At 26.9% G+C, this 21,310-nt stretch overlaps 2 protein-coding genes across 2 annotated transcripts; one reads left to right on the forward strand and one right to left on the reverse strand.

Moving 5' to 3' along the window:
• The first annotated feature begins 1,597 nt into the window (after nt 1-1,597).
• LOC109799310 (rho GDP-dissociation inhibitor 1) lies at nt 1,598-3,745 on the forward strand. Its single transcript, XM_020359861.3, has 5 exons — nt 1,598-2,037; nt 2,137-2,209; nt 2,712-2,930; nt 3,183-3,307; nt 3,423-3,745. The coding sequence occupies exons 1-5, from the start codon at nt 1,795-1,797 to the stop codon at nt 3,501-3,503; spliced, it is 741 nt and encodes a 246-aa protein (XP_020215450.2). The 5' UTR covers nt 1,598-1,794; the 3' UTR covers nt 3,504-3,745.
• A 5,139-nt stretch (nt 3,746-8,884) lies between these two features.
• On the reverse strand, nt 8,885-14,385 carry LOC109797356 (MACPF domain-containing protein At4g24290). Its single transcript, XM_020357373.3, has 7 exons — nt 14,034-14,385; nt 11,639-11,877; nt 11,077-11,278; nt 10,918-10,995; nt 10,469-10,652; nt 10,088-10,254; nt 8,885-9,776 (listed from the first exon to the last, which is right to left on the reverse strand). Exons 1-7 carry the CDS (start codon nt 14,274-14,276, stop codon nt 9,078-9,080), a joined length of 1,812 nt encoding a protein of 603 aa, XP_020212962.1. The 5' UTR covers nt 14,277-14,385; the 3' UTR covers nt 8,885-9,077.
• Between the last annotated feature and the right edge of the window lie 6,925 nt (nt 14,386-21,310).

The raw sequence follows: 21,310 nt of genomic DNA on the forward strand, positions 1-21,310 counted from the left end.
ATTAATAAACTAAATCTTGAAATTTTGTAAACATTAATAAGTATCGTCTCATGTTATTTTTTACATATAAAGAAAAAATAATAATAATTTTATTAAATTAATCTCATGATTAATTTTCTTTGTTAGAAAATAATGCAATATAAAACTTACATTTTAAATATTATTATTAAACATATAAATGAAAAATAATTAATATTATATTAAAAAATTAATATAATATTTATTTTATAATTTTTTCCATAATGTAACACTTATTGTATAAGAAATTCGTCATTCTAGGTCAATGGAAAATATCAAAGGTGGGTTGTATAGCCATATAAGCATCGCTAATCAGCATCAAGGACACACAACTCATAATAATGGAATAAGATATGAATTATTTTCTGTTGATTTTGACAAAAGGACAATTTATCAGAAGCATCAGGAATTAAGATTCCTCCTAAAACAGCCACCAAAAGGACAAATAAGTGGTGCAGGGCAGGGGGCAAACGTTGTAAGGGGAAAAACAATACCTAAATATTGCCCTCCAATTCCAGAGAAAACAGCCAAACATTAAACTATAAAAGAAAGAAATGTGTAATTCTACAATTAGAACATGAGCATATATATACAGAGAAGAATTAGTCTTTTATTGTGGATGGGAAGATATTTTTAGTGTAAATTGAAATAGTATCTTAACCATTCATTTCCTTATACTATTACCTAATTATCTAACTACTTAAAGCATAGGTTAATCCATGATAAGAGATGTTGTGCATAGATCAGATATTTTTTCACTTTCACACAAACCAAAGTTGGCTTTTGATTTGTGAATTACAGGTTGGGATTCTCGTGGTATTTAAAGGCTTGTTATCTAGGCTGATCATGTAGACGGGCTTCCATATCTGTCGAATTTATTGTAAGTTAGCTTTTCTAATTTAGGCTAAAGCCCCTATTGACCAAAAAATGTAGAGAGTCCTCACATCTCAGCATTCGATCTATATAATTGTGATTTATGACCAGCTGACCTAGGACGAAATAAACATCTTCACTTAATGTAAATGATTGATGCATAAAAATGGACAAAGTTTTGGTTATTAGAATAAAAAATGGACCAAGTTTCTATGAAATCTGATCTTCTCCACCATCAGCGGTTTTTATTCCAACTGCTTTTGGTCACTGTAACATTTTCAGGCCCACATTAGCCATGTGTCCCTTTAAATCTAACTTTTTTATTTTATATGTATCTGAATCAAACTTGGTATTAAACTAATAAGTTTATAGCTCGATATCAGTTTAAAGTTACATTTAATAGAAAAATGCATATTTTGATGTAAAAGAATAAAAATTGTCAGTATAGGTTTAAGTAGTATTTCTTAAGTAATGTCTCTTGTAAATAAAAAGTGGTTAGAGAAAAGACTTTGATAAAAACAATAAATCAGGTTTTTTATTTATTTTTATTAGTGCAAAGTTGATAAATATAATTATCAAAAATTAGATTTAATATTAAGAGATTTTCAATAATGTACACACTCTATTTAAAAAAACTGAGATAATCCGATAATCCTTGAATCTAACTTTGAGTCATTCAATATAAATTTAAATGCAATGGTATGACATATGGATACATCTCAAAGTCACAACTAGTGAATTTAAATTCCATTGGTATCTATCCTCCCTGGTTTAGCAAAGAAAGTTCTAAACTTGGCACAAGTTACCAACCAACTAAGAACAAGTGGAATTTCCTTGGTGTCTTTTTCCTTCAGGGTTCACACACATTCTCTTCTTAGGAGGGTTCTGATTCCGAGGTTGGAAATGTCTGCAGCAGTGTCCTCCACAACTCCTCATTTAGAGGAAGAGCTCAAAAACAAAGTAACAGACAACAACAACGTTGGTGGAGAGCCAGACCAAGAGCAGGTTCCTTACAGTGATGGTGCCAACTCTGATGTTGCTGAAGAAACTGAGCCTGAGGAAGATGATGAATCCAAGTTGGAATCTGACAGAGAACTTGATCTTGGCCCTCAGGTCACCCTCAAGGAACAGCTTGAGAAAGATAAGGTGTGATTTTCTTTGCCTTTTTGTTTTCCAAATGTTTCTTCACACCCTTTGGTTTTGAAGCTGTCTTTTGATGATAGCCTTTTCTTTTGTGTTTCAAAGGATGATGAGAGTTTGAGAAAATGGAAGGAGCAACTTCTGGGAAAAGTTGATATGTCTGTGGTTGGACTTGGAGGTGGTACTCAGTTTTTCTATTCAAGCTCCTCTTGTGCTGTTTTATTTTTTCACAGAAATACATTATCATAAGTATTATTGTTGTTCTTTTTCAATCAGAAGTAGAGTTCATTTTAGTAATATGAAACGTATATAACTAATTAAGATGAATCTCCAATTTTGATTAGAGAGGACAGTGAACAGACCAACAGTTGCATTTTTTTTTTTTAACTCTTGTAGACCAATTCTATAATGATTATTTCACTGAGATAAAATTGGCATTTAACTTGAACTAGCAATTATCTTTGGAACATTAACTGATATAAACTTAAACTACCAAAGCCTTCTTGTTTTCTTATGTTGGTACCAGCCTTTTTTGATATTTATGGTGGAATAACCCTCTTGAAGATGGCAATTTTCAATGAAAATGTTGAACATAGTTTGTGGCAGTAAGTTTCATTTCAGCTCCTAATTAATCTTTGGAGGCCCTGAAAAAACATGAAAGTTCTTGTGTTGGAATCCAGAAAGTAAAGACCCTGAAGTGAAGATATTGAGCCTCACTATTACAAGCCCAGACAGGCCTGACCTCATCCTCCCAATTCCATTCACTAATGATCCTAAGAAAAGTCTCTTCATCCTTAAGGAAGGAAGCAAATGCCGCACGAAATTCACTTTCACTGTCTCCAGCAACATCGTTTCTGGTCTCAAATATACAAATCTTGTTTGGAAAACCGGCGTTAGAGGTGAGACACCACTCCTTTTTGTTTTTTTAACTATTCGTACCAAGTATTCATCAACTTTGTTGGTCAACTATCATTTTAGAGTAACTTAGTTGAGTCATTTTTAGTGGAATCTTCTAGCTCAATTATGTATTTTTATTTACAAGATTTGAAATTGAAATTTCATTTAAAAAGATTAAGTTCAGTATCATTTAAATCAAATGGAATTTACTTTAATTAATTAAATAATGTTGACTGTATTGTTTTTTGTAACAGTGGGCAGCAGAAAGAAGATGTTTGGAACTTTTAGTCCTCAGCAGGAACCATATACGTATGAATTGGAAGAAGAAACTATCCCTTGTGGCATGTTTGCAAGGGGAACCTATGCTGCAAGAACCAAGGTAAAATCTTCAGTCAAACTTGGAAAGTTGACACCTATTTGTTTTCTTTTTTAACCTTTGAGTGGAATCCCTTGTGTGATAAATAGGAAGAAGTAACTCAATTTTCTTGCTTCAGTTTGTAGATGACGATCGAAAATGCTACTTAGATGTCAATTACTACTTCGAAATTCAGAAGAATTGGGCAACACCTCAATGAGATAGAAACTAGAAGGAAAATTTTCTTCCTCCGGCATCTTGTGTTTATCTGTTGTTTCAAATTGGATCTCAACTTATTTATCAAATCCATTTAGCAAAATTGTGCACATGCATGCTACATGCTAGTGTCAACCCCTACCCTTTTTCCCCCTACTTTTCTGTTATTTTTCCTTTTGATGTGAAAAATAAAAAATATATATCACTCTAATTTTTACTGTGTCAGTTGCAATTCACCTTATCGTATGTTTGGATTGGTTTCATAGTAAGAAACAATCAATCATGGTTTCACCGTAAAAACAAAAGAAATAACTGCTTCTACTTTTTATGTTATCGCCATGTCTTTAATTTATATTTTCTGTTAGAATACCAAGAGATAAAATAATTATAAAAAAAATCACTAAATACTTGGTAATAATATAATGTAAATTAAAATAGATCCATATGGAAAAAGATAAACAAATGAAAATAAGAAGGACTCTCAACTACTGCATGTGCTTTCTTAAACAAAAGGCCGAAAGGCCCATCATTTGTGTGGTGGGCCAAAGCTTTTTTTTCATATGAATGCCACATACATGCATTTTACTAACGGCTGAAAGCAGAAAAAGGAAAAGGCAAAACTGCAAATGAAACTAATGTTGGGGCCCCAACCCGCCGGTTATCATGGACCAAAATTTGAATGTCTTACAATTGCAATGTGTCATTTATAATTATAACATTTTGTGAGTGATTGGAGGTTGCTTTTAACTTTCTCTTCTCAAGTCCTTGAGTATTTTCTCAATTTTGGTTTTGTATAAATGGAACTCATATAACTATACTTTAAGATAAATGATTGTCCTTTCCCACATTATTATAGTTAACATTTCAATATTTTCTTATCCATTGCTGTACCTTATAACATTAGAACATATGTACTCACTTTGGACGTCATTTAATATTGCACATATTTATTAATATTTTAAGTAAGTTCAAGAGGCCTCCTAGCAACTTTTTTTTACACATTTATTTTATTATTCAAATGTTGTGTCCCACTTCTTAAATCCCTAAAATACTAAAAAAAAAATATTATTGTTGTTCATAAAATATATCTCAATATAACTAAACTTAAAAAATAAAATGCACAAAGGTATAATATTTAATTTTATTAATGTAACATTTTATAAATATACTAATAAACATTTTTATTAAATAATCTTATTTATTGTATTATTAAATATAATATAGTATTTTTAAAATAAAAATAAAGTGATTGATTCTTTATATAGTATTAATTAATGTAAGTCTCTATAATTTTGACATTTTTAATAAGTTTTATATAGTTTGACAAATGCTAAAAAGATTTTAATAATTAAATCATTCACTCACTAATACCGTGACAATTTTGTTAATTTATTATGACCGGATATTTTAATTATTACGTGCTCAAACTTTATTTTAATAAGATATAGTTGGAAGTATTAGCAAATGAAGTCTTACTTGAGAAAGTTATACCTCTTGGTTTGGATATGTAATCATGAATTGCTGTACCTTAAGTTTAGTTAAGGAGTTATTGTTTTGCTCATTGTGTTGGGTGAATTGTTCTTTTAATTAATTGTCATCAAATAATCCGACTTCAGGTAGAACAATAATGAGGGTGAGATCAAGTACGGAATGATCAACCTTCTCATTTCCAATGTTTTATGTTATGATGGTGGTGAAGATAGAGATTCCAACTCATTTTGAGTCACTAATCATGGTGGTTAAGAACATGATTGTGCAAGTTAATTATAACGAGTTTCAGAATGCTATCATTGCACACATGGGGTGAGGGACCTTCAGTAATGAATGCAATTCCTCAATTTTTCTTTCAACTCCAAGATGCACTAATTCATTGGTATCATACTTTACCAAAATGAATATACCCCCTCAATCCATAATTCTCATAAGTGTTGTATTAGATTTTTTTTTAAAAAAATAAATGTTATATTAATTTTTATAGTGATATTAATTACTTATTTTTCATTTATACTTTTAATAATATTCTTTAAAAACTGATTATTTTGTTACATTGTTTCTAAGAAATAAGATTAATCATAAAAATTATATAATTTTGTAAATTTACTATTCTTTTTCATCAATTAATTAGTTTTTTAATTTGTGTAAAATAATTTAAGATAATGTTTAATATGTAAGAGAGAGAGAGTATTTTAGAATAAATTGCTTTCTCCACTATAAGTATCATTCTAGCTTATTTTACACAGATAAAAAAAAGTTAATAAATAAATAAAAGAGAATAAAAATTTTGCAAAATTAACTTTATGACCAATTATCTTTATTAAAAAGGATGCAATACAATAATTATTTTCTAAATTATATTATTAAGAGCATAATTAAAAATAAGGTAATTAATATTATATTAAAAAGTTAATAATATAACACTTATTTTGAAACTTATTTTTTTTTCTAATACAATATTTATTATAAGATAAAAAGAGTACAGTATACTTCGTCAAATTTTGTAAGATTGCACGTGATCATTCTTATGGGAGTTAGATGTAGTAATATTTGTTAAATAATTAACAAATAGGTATAGCAATCTAACTCTTCTTCGTGAGTAACCACCCGAATCCACCTCGATTTGGACAGGAAAAACTTGTGTTTATCGGGTTTGGGTTCAAGTTTTTTCCGATTGATAAAATCGGGAACGGGGACGGGGATGTTAATACCTACCCCGCCCCCATCCCTATACCTGCCCCTGCCATGCTTAATAATATAATTAAAAAATTATTTATATATATATATATAAACCAAAATTAGAAATATTTATATGTAAAAATGTATATTATTTTACTTTTCTTTTATTTTTTTAAATTGTTCATATTTATTTAAAAGAAAAAAAGAAAAAAAAATAGGAGCAAGGGCGGGGCGGGACGAGGAAATCCGAATCTCGTGAAGGACAGAGATAGGGACCTAGATTTTATCTCCGACAGGTATCGAAGGCGATTTAAGTTTTGCAGGGACGAGGGCGGGAAACGTAAAACCCGCCCGTTGCGATGCCTATTAACAAGATATCTAAAGGGTGTTAATATAATTTTTAATTTTTTTTTTTGAAAAGATTAGTATAAATAGAAAGAAAAGAGAGAGAGATTGTGCACGAAATATCACACAAAACTTCAAGAGTTTCAATGTAAATTATTCTCTCCAAACCATAATTTTTTATTTAAAATTTTTGCACACTTAAAAAAAAATACTAACACGTTAAATCTAAGGTATTCTTGAGTAAGAATAATTGCAATTATGAACTAAGAATATTAATTGTTAAAATAAGAGTAAATGTAAATAAAAAAAAAGTAATTCATATCATTTTTAATGTGTAAAACATTAAAAAAAATTAAAAGAATCTAAAACATAAAATAAGTATGATTCGGTATATCAAATCAACTGAGTTCTTGTTTGATTTAGTTTTATTTTAATAAAGAAAATATCGCTTACTTTTTATTACTTTCTTTAAAAGATTCAGAGAAGAAGAAAAATTGTCCAAAATAATCACTTCTCAAACATTTCATTAAATGTTTCAAGATTTAAAGCATTATTCTCTGGGATGGTAATACGAGTCAATTTTGGTACCTTGCTGTATAATCTGAAAATCAAACTCTGACAACAATAAGTGACGCCTAGTTATGGTTGAATGCAACACGAGTCCATTCAATTTATGTCAATTAGAGTCTAACGTATAGTTTGACCGTTATTAACCAACCATAAGTCAAATTAATGATACTAATTATATTATATTTCTTGAGAAATTATGAACACAGTTAGTAAACTTGAGTCAGAAAAAAAAATGTTTTTTCTTAAATATGAACTTAAATTAAGAAATAATAATTTCTTCACACAGAGTAAGTGAAATACAATTACGTAAGTGCTTAAGTGACCCAATTTATCCTTTTCTAATAATATAAATAACTTAATAGAATTCTGAAGGTTGAGGATTATGTGGAATTCAAATGTTGTTTATCCGTCATGCCCATAATAATCTGTTGTCGGGCATGGAATAATTAATTTGACTAAAGGCTAGAGCAAGGGACATGCTTTAACCTTACTTTCTTTACAAGTAAAGTTGCATAATTACTACCAAGATTTATGATTACAAGAATCAGAACACAAGCCATGCAGGAATGTCAGTAGGACTAGGAACATTGGCAACATTTTTTTCAATTGTTCAAAAGCACAGTTCCCTATGCATTTTTATCAAAAGCTGCTATGATGGAATAATCCAACCAAGCATAAGGTTGGTCATCTTATTCCTTTCTTTCACTTTTCCTATTTTATTTTTCTTTTGGGTTCAATAATACGGACCCATTAATATTTCAGGTAAGCTTGTGATTGACATGATTATTGTTTCATTCTTTCCTCCTCCACATCATCTATTTCCACTTTATTTCCTTAAAATAATTGCTAAATGCATGAATTTTCTAGAAGCAAAGATGGAGTTTGACTAACAAACCATTGGTCATCTAAGAAGATATTTTTGGTTTCACAAACATTGCATGGCGCAACCCAAAACGAGTCAAGTCAATTATTGGTTTCTTTCTAGTCCCATTCAAATATTTCCAAGTTGACCCAAAAATAAAATGCAAGTTTTAGTAAATTCGTGCACTTTCTGTTTTTTTTTTTTCTTTCTTGAAGAATAATGATATGAATAATTTATATAACATCAATTATAGTATATTTTTCGTTTGTTTTCATAAGATGGGATGAATCGAAGATTAGGATGTTTATTGAAATGTAAATTAAAATTCAAGAATAAAAATAACAAATGAGTCCATTTATCCATTATTTATTTGATTCATTTATAAATAAATTTATTTAATTCATTTGTTACAATAAAATTAAATAATAGATTGAATTCAATCTATCATTTAATTTTATGAATGATTAATGATTTATTCACTATTTTTTCAGAATTTATTAGATTATATAAGTAATGTTTAGTGGATTAAGATTTTAAAAGATTATTTTGTCATAATTATTTTTTTATAAATTTTAAAAAATTATATAAGGATACAATGACTAAAAAATGAGAGAAAAAAATATATTTTAAAAATAAAAATTATTTAATTTTTAAAATATTATTTTTATTGATGGATTTGATATCCATTCATAAAAAAATTATTAATGGATAGATTTGATGATTTTTTTTTTCTTGCATTAAATGGATTGAATTGTTAGTAAATCTAAATAGAATAGTGGATTATTTTCATCCGAATCATTATCATTGACCTAAAAAATTATTCAATTCATCTATTTGTCACCTTTGCCCAACACTAAACTCTAAACTAATGGCAGATGATCAATTTTGTTAAAATAATGGTTGATCTGCAGAAATACGTTCCGTGTAGGATAATGTTTTAACTTTTCTATTAGCTGAAGTTAACCACAACTCAATTAATTTGTGTATACTGTGCTGTACAAAGTCATCAGAAAACATATGCATATGTACATGTGATTTGTAATTTCACAAAAAAATTAAGCAACAAATGAAATCCACCAATATTTCTCTACTCTACATATACATAAAAGAGAAGTAACATGTTATTAACTAGTAGTCTAACAATGCAAACTTGACCTGCAATCCAATCTTGCCACCCTCAGTCACAAGCTTAGCAGCTGTTACCAACCAATGGCCAGGAGCATCATGTGGACCCCTCACAACCTCACTTGTATCCACATATTTAAGCAGTTTTCCAGAACGAACAGGCACAGGTGGACCGTCAGGATATACACCAGAGTCAATTGTAGTTGGAGCCTGCTTCTGAGTATTAGCATTGACACTTGGTTGCTGCGTGAATGAAAACGTTGTGCTTAGATTTGTGAAAAAAGATGATTTTCTTGAAGCCTCAGGTGCACCACTCCAATCTGACTTCCTGATACTACAATTTGGTATGTTGGTATATAAGAGACGCAAGTGAAGCACATTCTTTGGCCAACTTCCTTTGCTAATGAGTTGTGCACCTGTTACAATGTAAACACCACTTGATTCATGCAACCAGTTAGGGTCATGCTTGACCACTGAGGTGCACACGTTTGCAAATCCCTTCCACCTTATTGGTTCCAGAAACTGGTCACTGCTGAATTCATCATCATTAGAATCAGAACCTCTCCACAAAGATGTGCCTGAAGAGTGGATCATTGTGTTTGGGAGGCTTGAAAGGTGGTTTACATGTATTGCAAGTTTGTCACATTTTCTGCCTTCTAAGTACAAGCGAAGGCCTACCACAGGCTTTTCTTCACTTACTACCTGATATTGTTTTGCATGAAATAAAATGTCACGATTAACAAATAATCAATACATACATAATCATCAGGATAAAAGTTATATGCAATATCACTTCGTGTTGATTTTTTTTAATTAAAATTAGAGTTTCACATCAATAATATCAACATTTATTATTGAAGTAAAATTTCAATTCTAATTGAACTGTAATATCGATTAATGCCAACATTTATTACTAAAGTAAAATTCCAATTCTAATCGGATAACGGTATAGATGATCCTGTGTATAAGTTTTGTTATTCAATTAGGTGGGAGAGGTTGGCAAGGAGTAATACCTGTGCAGAGCTGACATGAAGCTTGGGACTCATGAGACTGAATTGCAAGGAAGGGGAAGAAGTCTTTTTCCTTTGATGCCTTAGAGGTAGCTCATAAAACATAGGTGCCCATTGCCTTGGAATTTGGAACTCCAAGAAGCACTGTAAATCTTCGGGAGGGGGCTTATCTGTAAAGAACAAATGAATCAATCAAGGTTGTGTTAAGGGTCAATAAATTGTAAATGACAAATGTGCAAGAAATTATGACTTTGAAACTCGTGTACTTTAGTAAAGGGTGACAAGGATAATTTGATCATTGAAACAGTATAAAATGCATATGGATAAAGGTGGATAGATTATATCATTATATTATTATTGGTTGATCTGAGAAGAAGAGCTTACAACGTAAATACAAATTGATTGCATGACTAAGATAGCCACTTCCACGAATTCCTGTGAGAAGTGAGGAAATAGGTACAAACTTGAAGAGGATTGCTTCAGGATTAGAAGCCACTGTCTGGAGCCAATTTGAGTGATTGTGGTTGAACACATTTCCTCCTCTTTTCGAACAAATGATAGTGAGGCCCTGTCCCAAGATAAAGTAAGATATTAATTAACATCCTAGAAATTTTATAATAAAAAGGACTATTTACTGTCATCGTAAAATAATTTTATATTATCATCCTATCACAAATTGTCATGTATGGTATTTTTGTTATTTTTACAACAACTACTTTAAAAGTCACACTAATGATGATTTTTGATTGGGTGTCAGTGTAGCATGACCATTAAACCCAAATTTTATTCGGTTCAGTTTTCAAATGGCAAATATTTCTCTTATTGTGACTTACATCCTTGCTTGATGTTTCTGAAATGCTGGTAAGCTGCATTGTGCTTGATTGCATCGCACGATTAAAGACCTCAGGAACCTACGTGAATAGAGACATTGCATCAACAGATAAGTAACAAATATGTAAAAATTGTACAAGATAAAGCCATATACTTATTACTTTTTGTCTGTCTTCTATGGTGATCGTTGGTAGTTGAGAAGGGCTTCTTAAATCTGAAAACAAAAAATCTCCAAGATTTTCTAAATGTCTTCTAAGATCACCAGGCGGAACCTTTGAAGAATGTTTTTGTTTGACACAGATTACATCTTGACCTCCAATAGCCATACCTATTATTATGTGTGTACCGTATGTCTGAATGAACCTGCCTAACAAAACTCATCAGCAACATACTTAATAATCCCAAATCATGCATGATTCATGTTCCAAATGGTGTCATTGTGTCAATATCAGTTATGCAATTCCCTTGGTGCCCCTTAAGTTCAACATGTTTCACATGTTGAGAAATGCTCGTTACACTCTCTGATGATAATTATGAGGTAGTGTTGAACCATATGGATTGTAACTAATCTTTGCATGATATATAATTAAGTATTATCGAATTTTTTTTATTGATTGAAAAACTTAAATACATGTCACAGTGATCGACTAAAATTATGTGCCAAATATAGAGATTTTTATTTTTTGTTTCTATTGAGAATGGTTGTTGTGGCTTTTTGCTTACCTGGATAATGAAGCTGGATCCCACTGAGGTGGAACAGACTTCTTTACTTCGTCTTGCAGAATGAGGTGTGAAGCAGTGAGGTGCAAATAGTAGAGTGAAATGAAATAACCATCAAAGGCAAGATATTTGATGTCATGAGCATCACGAAACCATTCACCACTCAAATCAAAAAGAGCGTTAAAATAGCCAGAAGGAATTTTTCCTTGTATAGCTGATTTTTGATTAAGCAACTCAGACATCTACAAAGTTAAGAAGAGTCATCAGTCATTTAACAATGCTTCAAGTGAATCAAGTTATGCATAGATCTCTTTCCAAAGTTATATTTTCCAAATTCAAAGTACTAAACACGCAAGTTTTTTTCTTCTAATATACGATAGTTCAACGTATAAATGAAAATAAAAGAATTAAAACTTTCAATTTATTTATTTTTAATTATGATATTATTACAAAATATTCATTGCCAAAAATGATAATTAATTTCCATAAAAAAAATTATGAATGGATATAAAGTGAATATTTTCCTCTCGATATAACTTATTTCATTCTTAACATCAGAATTTAAAACTTCTAAATTCTAATTAAACATTAAACATTATCCCTACCTAGAATATTTATTTATGAGTCTTACGTAGAATGTAAGTAAAAAGAAAAAAAAACTAGATATTATTTATTTATGTTAAAATAAATAAAAATGTAATAGATATTGAGCCAAATTGTATTATGTAATTTTAGTCTCTTAATTTATAAAATCTGCAATTTTAAAAATTTGTCAAATATTCATCCATTAATCATTAAATTTATAACGTTATTTATGACTTGACATTTAATAGATGATATGATAAATAACATTTTATAATATTTAGATCAAATTTTATTTTTAGGAGAGGTTTGATAAGGGAGAAACTTTTTTATACCCAATAATCTTATGAGAATTACAAATGATTGAATATTAATTGTTGTGTTATGTACTTGATGTCAAGATATAACCAATGTTACAATTATATTGATCACTAAACAAATAGATCAAAATTATAAATTTTATAAAATTAAAAGATTAAAGTTATATAATTAAAAAATTAGAGAGTAAAATTATAGATTATATATTATAGAGATTAAAAGTAGGATTTAGTCTATATATTAATTTCTAAAAAAATTATAGTGAAATATTTAAAATAAAGGAGATTATGGTGTAATTTAAACATCTTTTGATCGACTTCTCTCATGAGAGGGATATATTTCAAAAGAAAACAAAATTATTAGTCACTGATTTTAAAAATAAATGTATAGACTTTTACTACATATTTTCTCAGTCAGAAAAAAAACGCGACATATTTTGTATGCATACATCCGTGTTTAATTATAATTTAAACTTTCAGGTCATTATTTTTTAATTAACAATTGTAACTTTACATTGTTATTTTAAAATATATTTTTAATTGAGTTATAGTTTATATAAGCTAGAAGGAAAACAGATATACACTCCATGTATTTGTATATCTATTTTTAAGGGGAGTTTTGAGAGAACATAGTAATTTAAGTGTATAGTATAAATTTTGGGATGAAAGTATTTAATGAAAAATAAAAATAAAAATGATAATTATCAAAATCTATCTCCTTAAAGTAAGTATGGTTTATCATTCTATTAATAAAAGCATGTGCTTTTTTGTGTACACTTTTGTTAACTGTTTTACTCTTATAATTTTTAATTTTTTTTAATGTAATTTTTATCATACTCTCTGATTAACTATCCAAAATTATTTGTTCCCATGGTTAATCATCATCTCTTATTTAACTTTAATTATTTAATTTTTAAATAAAATACACAAAAGTGCAGAATGTCTAACTTTTGTATTAAAAAAAAGCTATATAGGCATCCTATATCATATATATTAATAAATAAGAGGATATGGCGATCTACTAAATTTTAATAAAATGTATGAAAAATTAGACCGAGATATGCATATAAATTAAGTGCATGTTTAGAAATCACGCCAATTCATCTTAAAAAAAAAAAGCATGAAAATTATAATTATTAAATTCTAATTAAACGTGAAAAACCGCGTTGAGAACGTGAAAGCAAATACACTATAAATTTTCATCCTACCATTATTTGTTTTTGAAAAATTTTCATCCTACTACTAGATCATGTAAATTAAAATTATGATATGTGATTGAATAAACTTATTTTATATCAAGTATTAACTATTTTATTGCACCAATACATATTCTAATTTTTTTTTCTCTTATTTTAAGGGTAACCAGATTTAAAAAAAAATGCAAATTTGGAAAGCGATTTGACATTTGAAGAAGAAGAAGAAGCGTAAGAAAGAAGAATAAAGAGTATTAGACGATGAATATTAATCGGAGAGAGAGAGAGAGAGAGAGAAAAGATGACCTGGTTGAATTGAAGAACATCGGATTTGAAGCGAAGGCGGTCCCCCTTGTCGCAGCGGATATCCTCGGAAACATCGGGAATGGTGAGTCCGCCAGGAACAGGAAGCGTAATGTCTCTTTTCTTGAGTTGGTCAATCAGCACCAACCTCTTCCCCTTTCCCTTCGCAAACTTCAATCGAAAATCACTTGTCAGATCAAACCCTTTCCCCAAACACTCTATTGGATTCCCAAACGCACCCTCCATCCCACACTGCAAACTGCAAACCAAACGCTACCTTTCATAATTCATACGTGACTGCTATCTATCTATATATCCTACAACCAATATTTGACTATCGACTATTCTACCTTGCTTTCTCTTCCTTCCTTTGACTCTCTTCTATTTCACTATTTCCATTAAATTATTACTCTTTTTTTTTCCATAATATAACTCTACACTTTTTTATACACGTTTAGTCTTATTATTAATTAGTATTCATTATTAATTTAAAATATATTTTATATAATAATATATAATAAAAAAACATTATTATTAATTTTATTTTTTAAATGTATTTTATCTATATTTTAAAATCATTGTTATGTTTATTTTGTAATAATAAGGTTTAGGTTATTCAAATGATTCAATATTTATTCTTTAGTCAATTATTAGAGTTTGATCTAATTTGGTATGAAGACATAATCAACATTATTTTTTTATTCTCAAAAGAGATGATTCGGTGAAAAAATTATATATTCTTATTAAAATAAAAAAATAATCTTAATTATTAATTGTGTGAATTCTTTTTAAATAATTTTGGTGATTATGGTGTGTGTTAAATATAAATTAATTAATTTTTTATTATTTTAAGCAATATTTCATATCTTACTTATTTATATATGGATAGATTTGATAAATTTGTCAAAATATTATATATCAATATTAATTAATTATTAATTCTTATCTTGACTTCATATTATGTACTAAATCAATTAAATATCAAATATTAGACTGAATAATCTATATATATATATATATATATATATATATAATTAATTGTGTTCATATTAGGGATGCAAAAATTGTGTATTTTTGTTTTATTTTTGATTTTTAAATGTTAATAACTTACATATGTTGAAATTATTGATTGATTAAATTGTTTCATCTTTTTAAATTTGTGATAGTTAATTACATTAATTAAATAAGTTTTATAAATTTAATATGCTTAAAATGAAAGAATAAAAAATACAAAAAAATATTATGTGACTAATAAGATATCTTGGCTGAGATGGTATACTAAGTAAATTTTGAAAGATAACTTAAATTTTACTAGTAAAAATAACATTAAAAAAATGTAATTCTTTACTTGTAGCACTTTAAACATGATATAAAGTTATTTTTTTAAGGTTTTTTTTCATATGCAACAATTTTCTTATTCATGGGTTAACCAACAATAATATACATCAGATTGTTTGTTTCATCCACTATTTGAATACAATTTTCAAACCTAAATATAACAATCTCATAAAAAAATTGAAAGGCTTGTGCTGTTAAATATACAAAATAAGAAAAAAAATTAATAACATGTTAAAATTTTACACATATTCTATAAAAGTTTATAAATCAAATGAAAATGTAATAATGATTGTAGAGATTTCATAAAACATATAAATAATTTATGAATTCATGGGTAACACAATAGATTTTTCAAATAATCTTGATCATCTACAAATTCTTTTAGTTTTACTTACATTAACAACAATGATCTTCTAATAAAAAGTCATTTACTTCAAACAATAGATATATTATTCATTATCTTCTAAAATATGATTGTAATTATGACATATTTTTTTGTTTGCAAAACATAATATTTATTTTCAAATAAAACACAATAAAAAAATTGTAACATGCATTAGAAATTATTTTCAAATTAAACAAAAAAATACTAAATAAATAATATACAAAACATATTATGTATTCATGACCTTCCAATATTAACATAAATAAAACAAAAATACCAATATATATACAATGAAAAAAGAAAATAAAAATACCAAAATATATTATAAATGTTTTCAAATGAAACATCAAATAAATCACTTAAGAATGGAGAAAGATATAATGGTGAAAATATGATAATTAAAGGTTATTTATATAGGTTAAAATTATGTGATGAGAATAACTCCATCCATGAGAATGGAGTGTGTATAGCCACATATTTGGAAGTTGTTTCTTAGTATTTAGTGTTTTAAATGATAGTCATTGAAAGATTTTTATTAGTAAAACTTTTTTTTTCCTACAAGTATTTATTAAAAACGTTGTTCATTTTTTAAGAATGGAAAGTATATAACCTTCTTCCGTAATATTTAGTACTATAAATAATAGTTATTGAAAATGCTTATTAATACAATTTATTTTTGCTCCTTATATTTATTGAAAAAGTTGTTTGTTTTATATATATTAAAATATGATAGAACAACATAAAGAAGTGTTAGAAAACTAGAAGAATATTACGTAAAAAAAAATTTAGATAGAAGGAGAAATAACAATATCTATTAGGATTGAGGAAGTTTAAATATATCAGATACATCGTTTAAAATTCTCTCAATAATTAAAGGAGTATGACTTTACAATGTTCAACATATATTGTATTTAATTATTGAAATGAGTAATTACTTTTAAATTATAATATATATATATATATATATATATACAAATTAAAAATTATTAAACTATAAATAGTGAAAAAAGTTGTCTGCATTAATTACTGTAATAATTCTTCTTTTTTATATATAAAAATAAAGATAAAGATGTAGATATTCTCTCTCTTAAAAAAAATACTTTCAAAAAAGTTTATTCAAATTATTATATTAAAAAGTTAAAATAATAATTATTTTAAAAATTTGTTTAATACATGGTAAAGTACATGACAAAAAGAACAATCCATGACAAATATTTAATTTATTAGATAATTTTTTGTGTTAATAAATAACACAAATAAAATAATATTAAATTTGTTATTATTTTAATATTAATTATCATAATAAATTATTATTATATTCGTGACGATAATAATAGTATTAATAATAGTGGTGACAATAACAATAATAAAAATATGATAATATAAAACGATGATAATAACGATGAATTGTAAAGATAATAATAATAAGTTATGACGATAGATAAAATTTGAGATGATAACAATATAACATGGTAGTAAGAGTTTTTAATTGTTAAAACAAAAAATTGTTTAGGATTTTTTGAGTAAAAAAATGTAATTTTTTTTTATGTCCTTCTTCTTTAATTTTTTTACCCCTATACTATAGCCCTTTTATTAGTCAAAAACAGAACAATATTTTTGTGTTGAGTATTATAAAATTTAGCAAATCAAACGCATTCTGATACTTGATATTTTCTTCTTATTATATGACATTTATATCGTGTACAACCGTATTCAATAACAATAAATTAAGAAGATTTTTTATCAATAAAAAATTACAAAAATAGTAACAAGAATTAAATTTAAGATTTCTTTTTGAGTTTAAATTTAAGACATTAAATATACTATCCCAACCTCTACTAGTTGGTGGACACTAATAAGTCAATAGAAACTAAAAATGTTAAAAGTTACAAATGTGATATGTCTTTGTTAAGAGAGATTAAGGTGAGAAAAAATAATAAACGAAGAGATAAAAAAAAAAGAAGTCTTGTTCGTCCGATTTATGGAAGGAAGGTTCGAGGAAAGTGGCGTAATTAAGGAAGATTTGAATTCGAACATAAAAGAAAAAGAAGCATGCCATTTTGGAACTTTCAACAACTATATGTTCTTATTGCTTTATTAAATTTTTAAAAATAGATTTCGTATATTCGAAAGATTTTTATATGGTTAATTAATTGTAAATTTTTTAATTTTGTTTTTTTAAAAGTAATTATTAAAAATGTATCAGACGTAATAATAACATGCAATCAAAATCTCTATGACAACTTTTTGGAAGAAATTTACTTTTTTTTAATAAAATCACATCTATCTTTTATTTGAGATAGTTCTATATAAGTCGAATAAAATTACTGTAGACAACATTATTCATCTAATAGGTACACAACACCTCTATGATAAATTTGTTTATATATTCACAACTATTTTTAATATATAATATTGACAATTATTTTATAAAAATATTTTATTAATTGATAATTTTAAAAAAGTCCTAACAATGCATATTTAGGAATTTCTTTTTAATAAAAAGTACTATCTTTTTTGGATATCCATCTAATGGCATTTTATTTTATTTTCTTTTTTCTCTTTGTTTCCCAAATTTTAAAATATTTATTTCTTCATATCTATAACGCATTTAATAATTATTATAGAAGAAATTTATAAATAAAAAAAATGACGAGATGTTGAATAACAATATTTTAGTCTAAAGTATTCATTAAATATTCTTGAATATATGTCCATTAACATCAAACGTCAATAAGGTACAATAGAATTGATTTAGCGGCGAAAGTTGAGAATAGTATCAAGTATGCATGACATCATTAGTTCTAACTTTAGTGCAATTTATATATATAAAAAAAAAACCTATTGAATAAAGATAATATATGTTAATAATTTATCTTTTATTTATTAAAATCTATAATATATGAAAACACACATTTAAAATAATAACTACAAATATATTTCTATTCACGAGTTATTTTTCTAATTTGCTTCTTAAAGAAAAAATGGTTTAATAAATTATAAATTATATATAGGGGGTTAAAATTTGATATATAGATATAAAGTGATATGAACTTTCAATTTAATGGTTAGATTTACAAATTTCACAATTAATATAAAGTTATTAAGCGGTGTAATACTCAGTAAAAGTTACGCTTATATAATTATAATCTCTCCCATATATATATATATATAAAAGACAATCACGTTTAAAATATAGTCAAACATTAAATGTATATTATGAATCTCTCACCCGATGAGAATTAAAACTTTAATTAATCCATTATATTGTGACAAATTAAATTAGTCTTTTATACTATATTTAACTCTCAATAATCGATTTTTAAAGATTTAATTTATCAACATATTTTTAATTTTAACAAGAAATAAAATATTCTTTTGAAATTTTACTAATATTTAGTCTTTAAAATTAAAAGATTATAATTTAAAAAAATAAATGTATCGACTAAAAAGTAAAAACAAATAAAAATTAAAAATTGTTAAATTTTTATACATGTCCTAAAATTAATAAACAAAAATTAATTTATATAAAATATTAAAAATAATATCGTTTTATGAATTAAAAGAAGTAATATGAATGTGGGCGTGTGAGAACAGAATAAAAAAAAAAGTGTAGTAAAGTTAATTTGAGTGGTTAGTCTTAAGTCTTTAATTACCCAACTACGACTCTTCTCATCTTCCAACTACCCGTGCGTCCCGTCAAGCAATGCAACTCAAATCACAAATTCTTTCATAATAACCCTAAAACTTTATATATATATATATATATATAATATTTAAAAGATTCAATTATCTAAATTCAATTATCTAATTCATTAGAATTTAAAATATAAAATCGATTTTTTATACTCTAAAATTAGACCTTACAACTACAATATCAACATGCTTGATTGCCAAAATGTGTCTTCTCTTTCGGTGATAACGACTAATACTAAACAAATTTAATGATTAACTATTGTACTTATATGCAGTGATTTAAAAACTGGACCCATCCGGCCGGTCGGACCGGTTGGACTGGAAACCGGTGGTCTAGCCGGTCCAAATCTTAAGTTGGATCGGTTATGCAGTCGACCCGTTTCAAACCGGATTGAACCGGTAAATTTTCCGGTTCAACCGGTGAACCGGTGGGTCAAACCGGTTCAACCACTTTTTTTTTTTTTAATAAAATTTTTTAAGGGACCATCAACCACAAAAATAATAATAAAAATTGAATCTCTTAATGGAAAAGCAAGGAGTCTTATTAAATATAATAATAACTACTTGTTCTAATATATTTGTTTGTAATATATACAACTTAAATAACTTTTATAGTATATTAATAATTTTAAATTATATATTTAATAATATAATATCTATGTAAATATTACATATATTATTTTGTGATATTAATTGCAAGCATATTATATATGTACATATTATTTATATTTTTAATTTATATTAATATACCGTTTAACATATAATTTTTTATGTATTTTTTTATAAAATAAAAATAAAAATAATTTTAAATAAGATAGAAAAATTAAAATTTAAAATAAGATATGAATTTATTAAAATTTATAAGTATAAAATATATTTAATATAAATATTTTTTAATAAAAATAAATAAAAACCGAGTCATGCGGTTCAACTAGTGACCCACCAGTTCAACTTTTGACTCACTGACCCAGTACCTTAACCGGTTCGATAACCGGTTCGGTTTTTAAAACTACTTATTGCAGTTACTTTAGTTGATATTTTCTTCTCGTCTTTAATGAGTTGGTTAGCATAAAGGGGGGAAAAAAGCAGATTAGCGGAGGTAATTAAAGTAATTTACCTATAAATTGTTTAAATGTGATATTTTCTTTTTACATCGATCCGTTATTTAAAGTTATAATACATAAAGTAATATATATATATATATATATATATATATATATATATATATATATTAGGTATTTGTAATGATTTTTAATATTTTAATTTTTTTATTTATAATTTTAATAATTATATATATTTTAAAATATCATTAGTATTAACTTAAAATTTAAAATTACAAATAAATATAAAAATGACGAGAAAAAAAAAAGTAATATCCTACTATCCCCATCTATAGTTTAATGACATAGTCAAGAGAGGCTTGTTGGATTCTTGGGATGTTATAACTATTACTAATGTTAGTGCATAACTTCATATCATCTACAAAATCTTGGAGTTAGTTTAAAATATGGATTATAATAATGTTATTTGTTAGTGTAATACCTTATTTTTTTATTATTATTATTATTTATTATTAAAATGGCATTTTCGTGAATTTTATAAAGGTATAGGGGTATTATTGTAATTATTGATGGCATTTTCGCAATTTTCAAAAAGTTTGAAGGGTGTTTTGGTAATTTGGAACGGGCCGTTCCAAAAGCAAAACGGGCCGTTCCAAGCTTTAAAATTTAACTAAAAATCTTGAATGAGAACGGGCTCAGAACGGCCGTTCCGACAAGGAGAACGGGCCGTTCTGATTGTGAAACGGGCCGTTCTAAAGGGAGAACAGGCCGTTTCAAAAGGAGTACGGGCCGTTCTGCTG

The sequence above is a fragment of the Cajanus cajan genome, chromosome 3 (assembly GCF_000230855.2).
Source record: "Cajanus cajan strain Asha chromosome 3, NIPB_CcT2T_4, whole genome shotgun sequence".
Taxonomy (NCBI): Eukaryota; Viridiplantae; Streptophyta; class Magnoliopsida; order Fabales; family Fabaceae; genus Cajanus; species Cajanus cajan.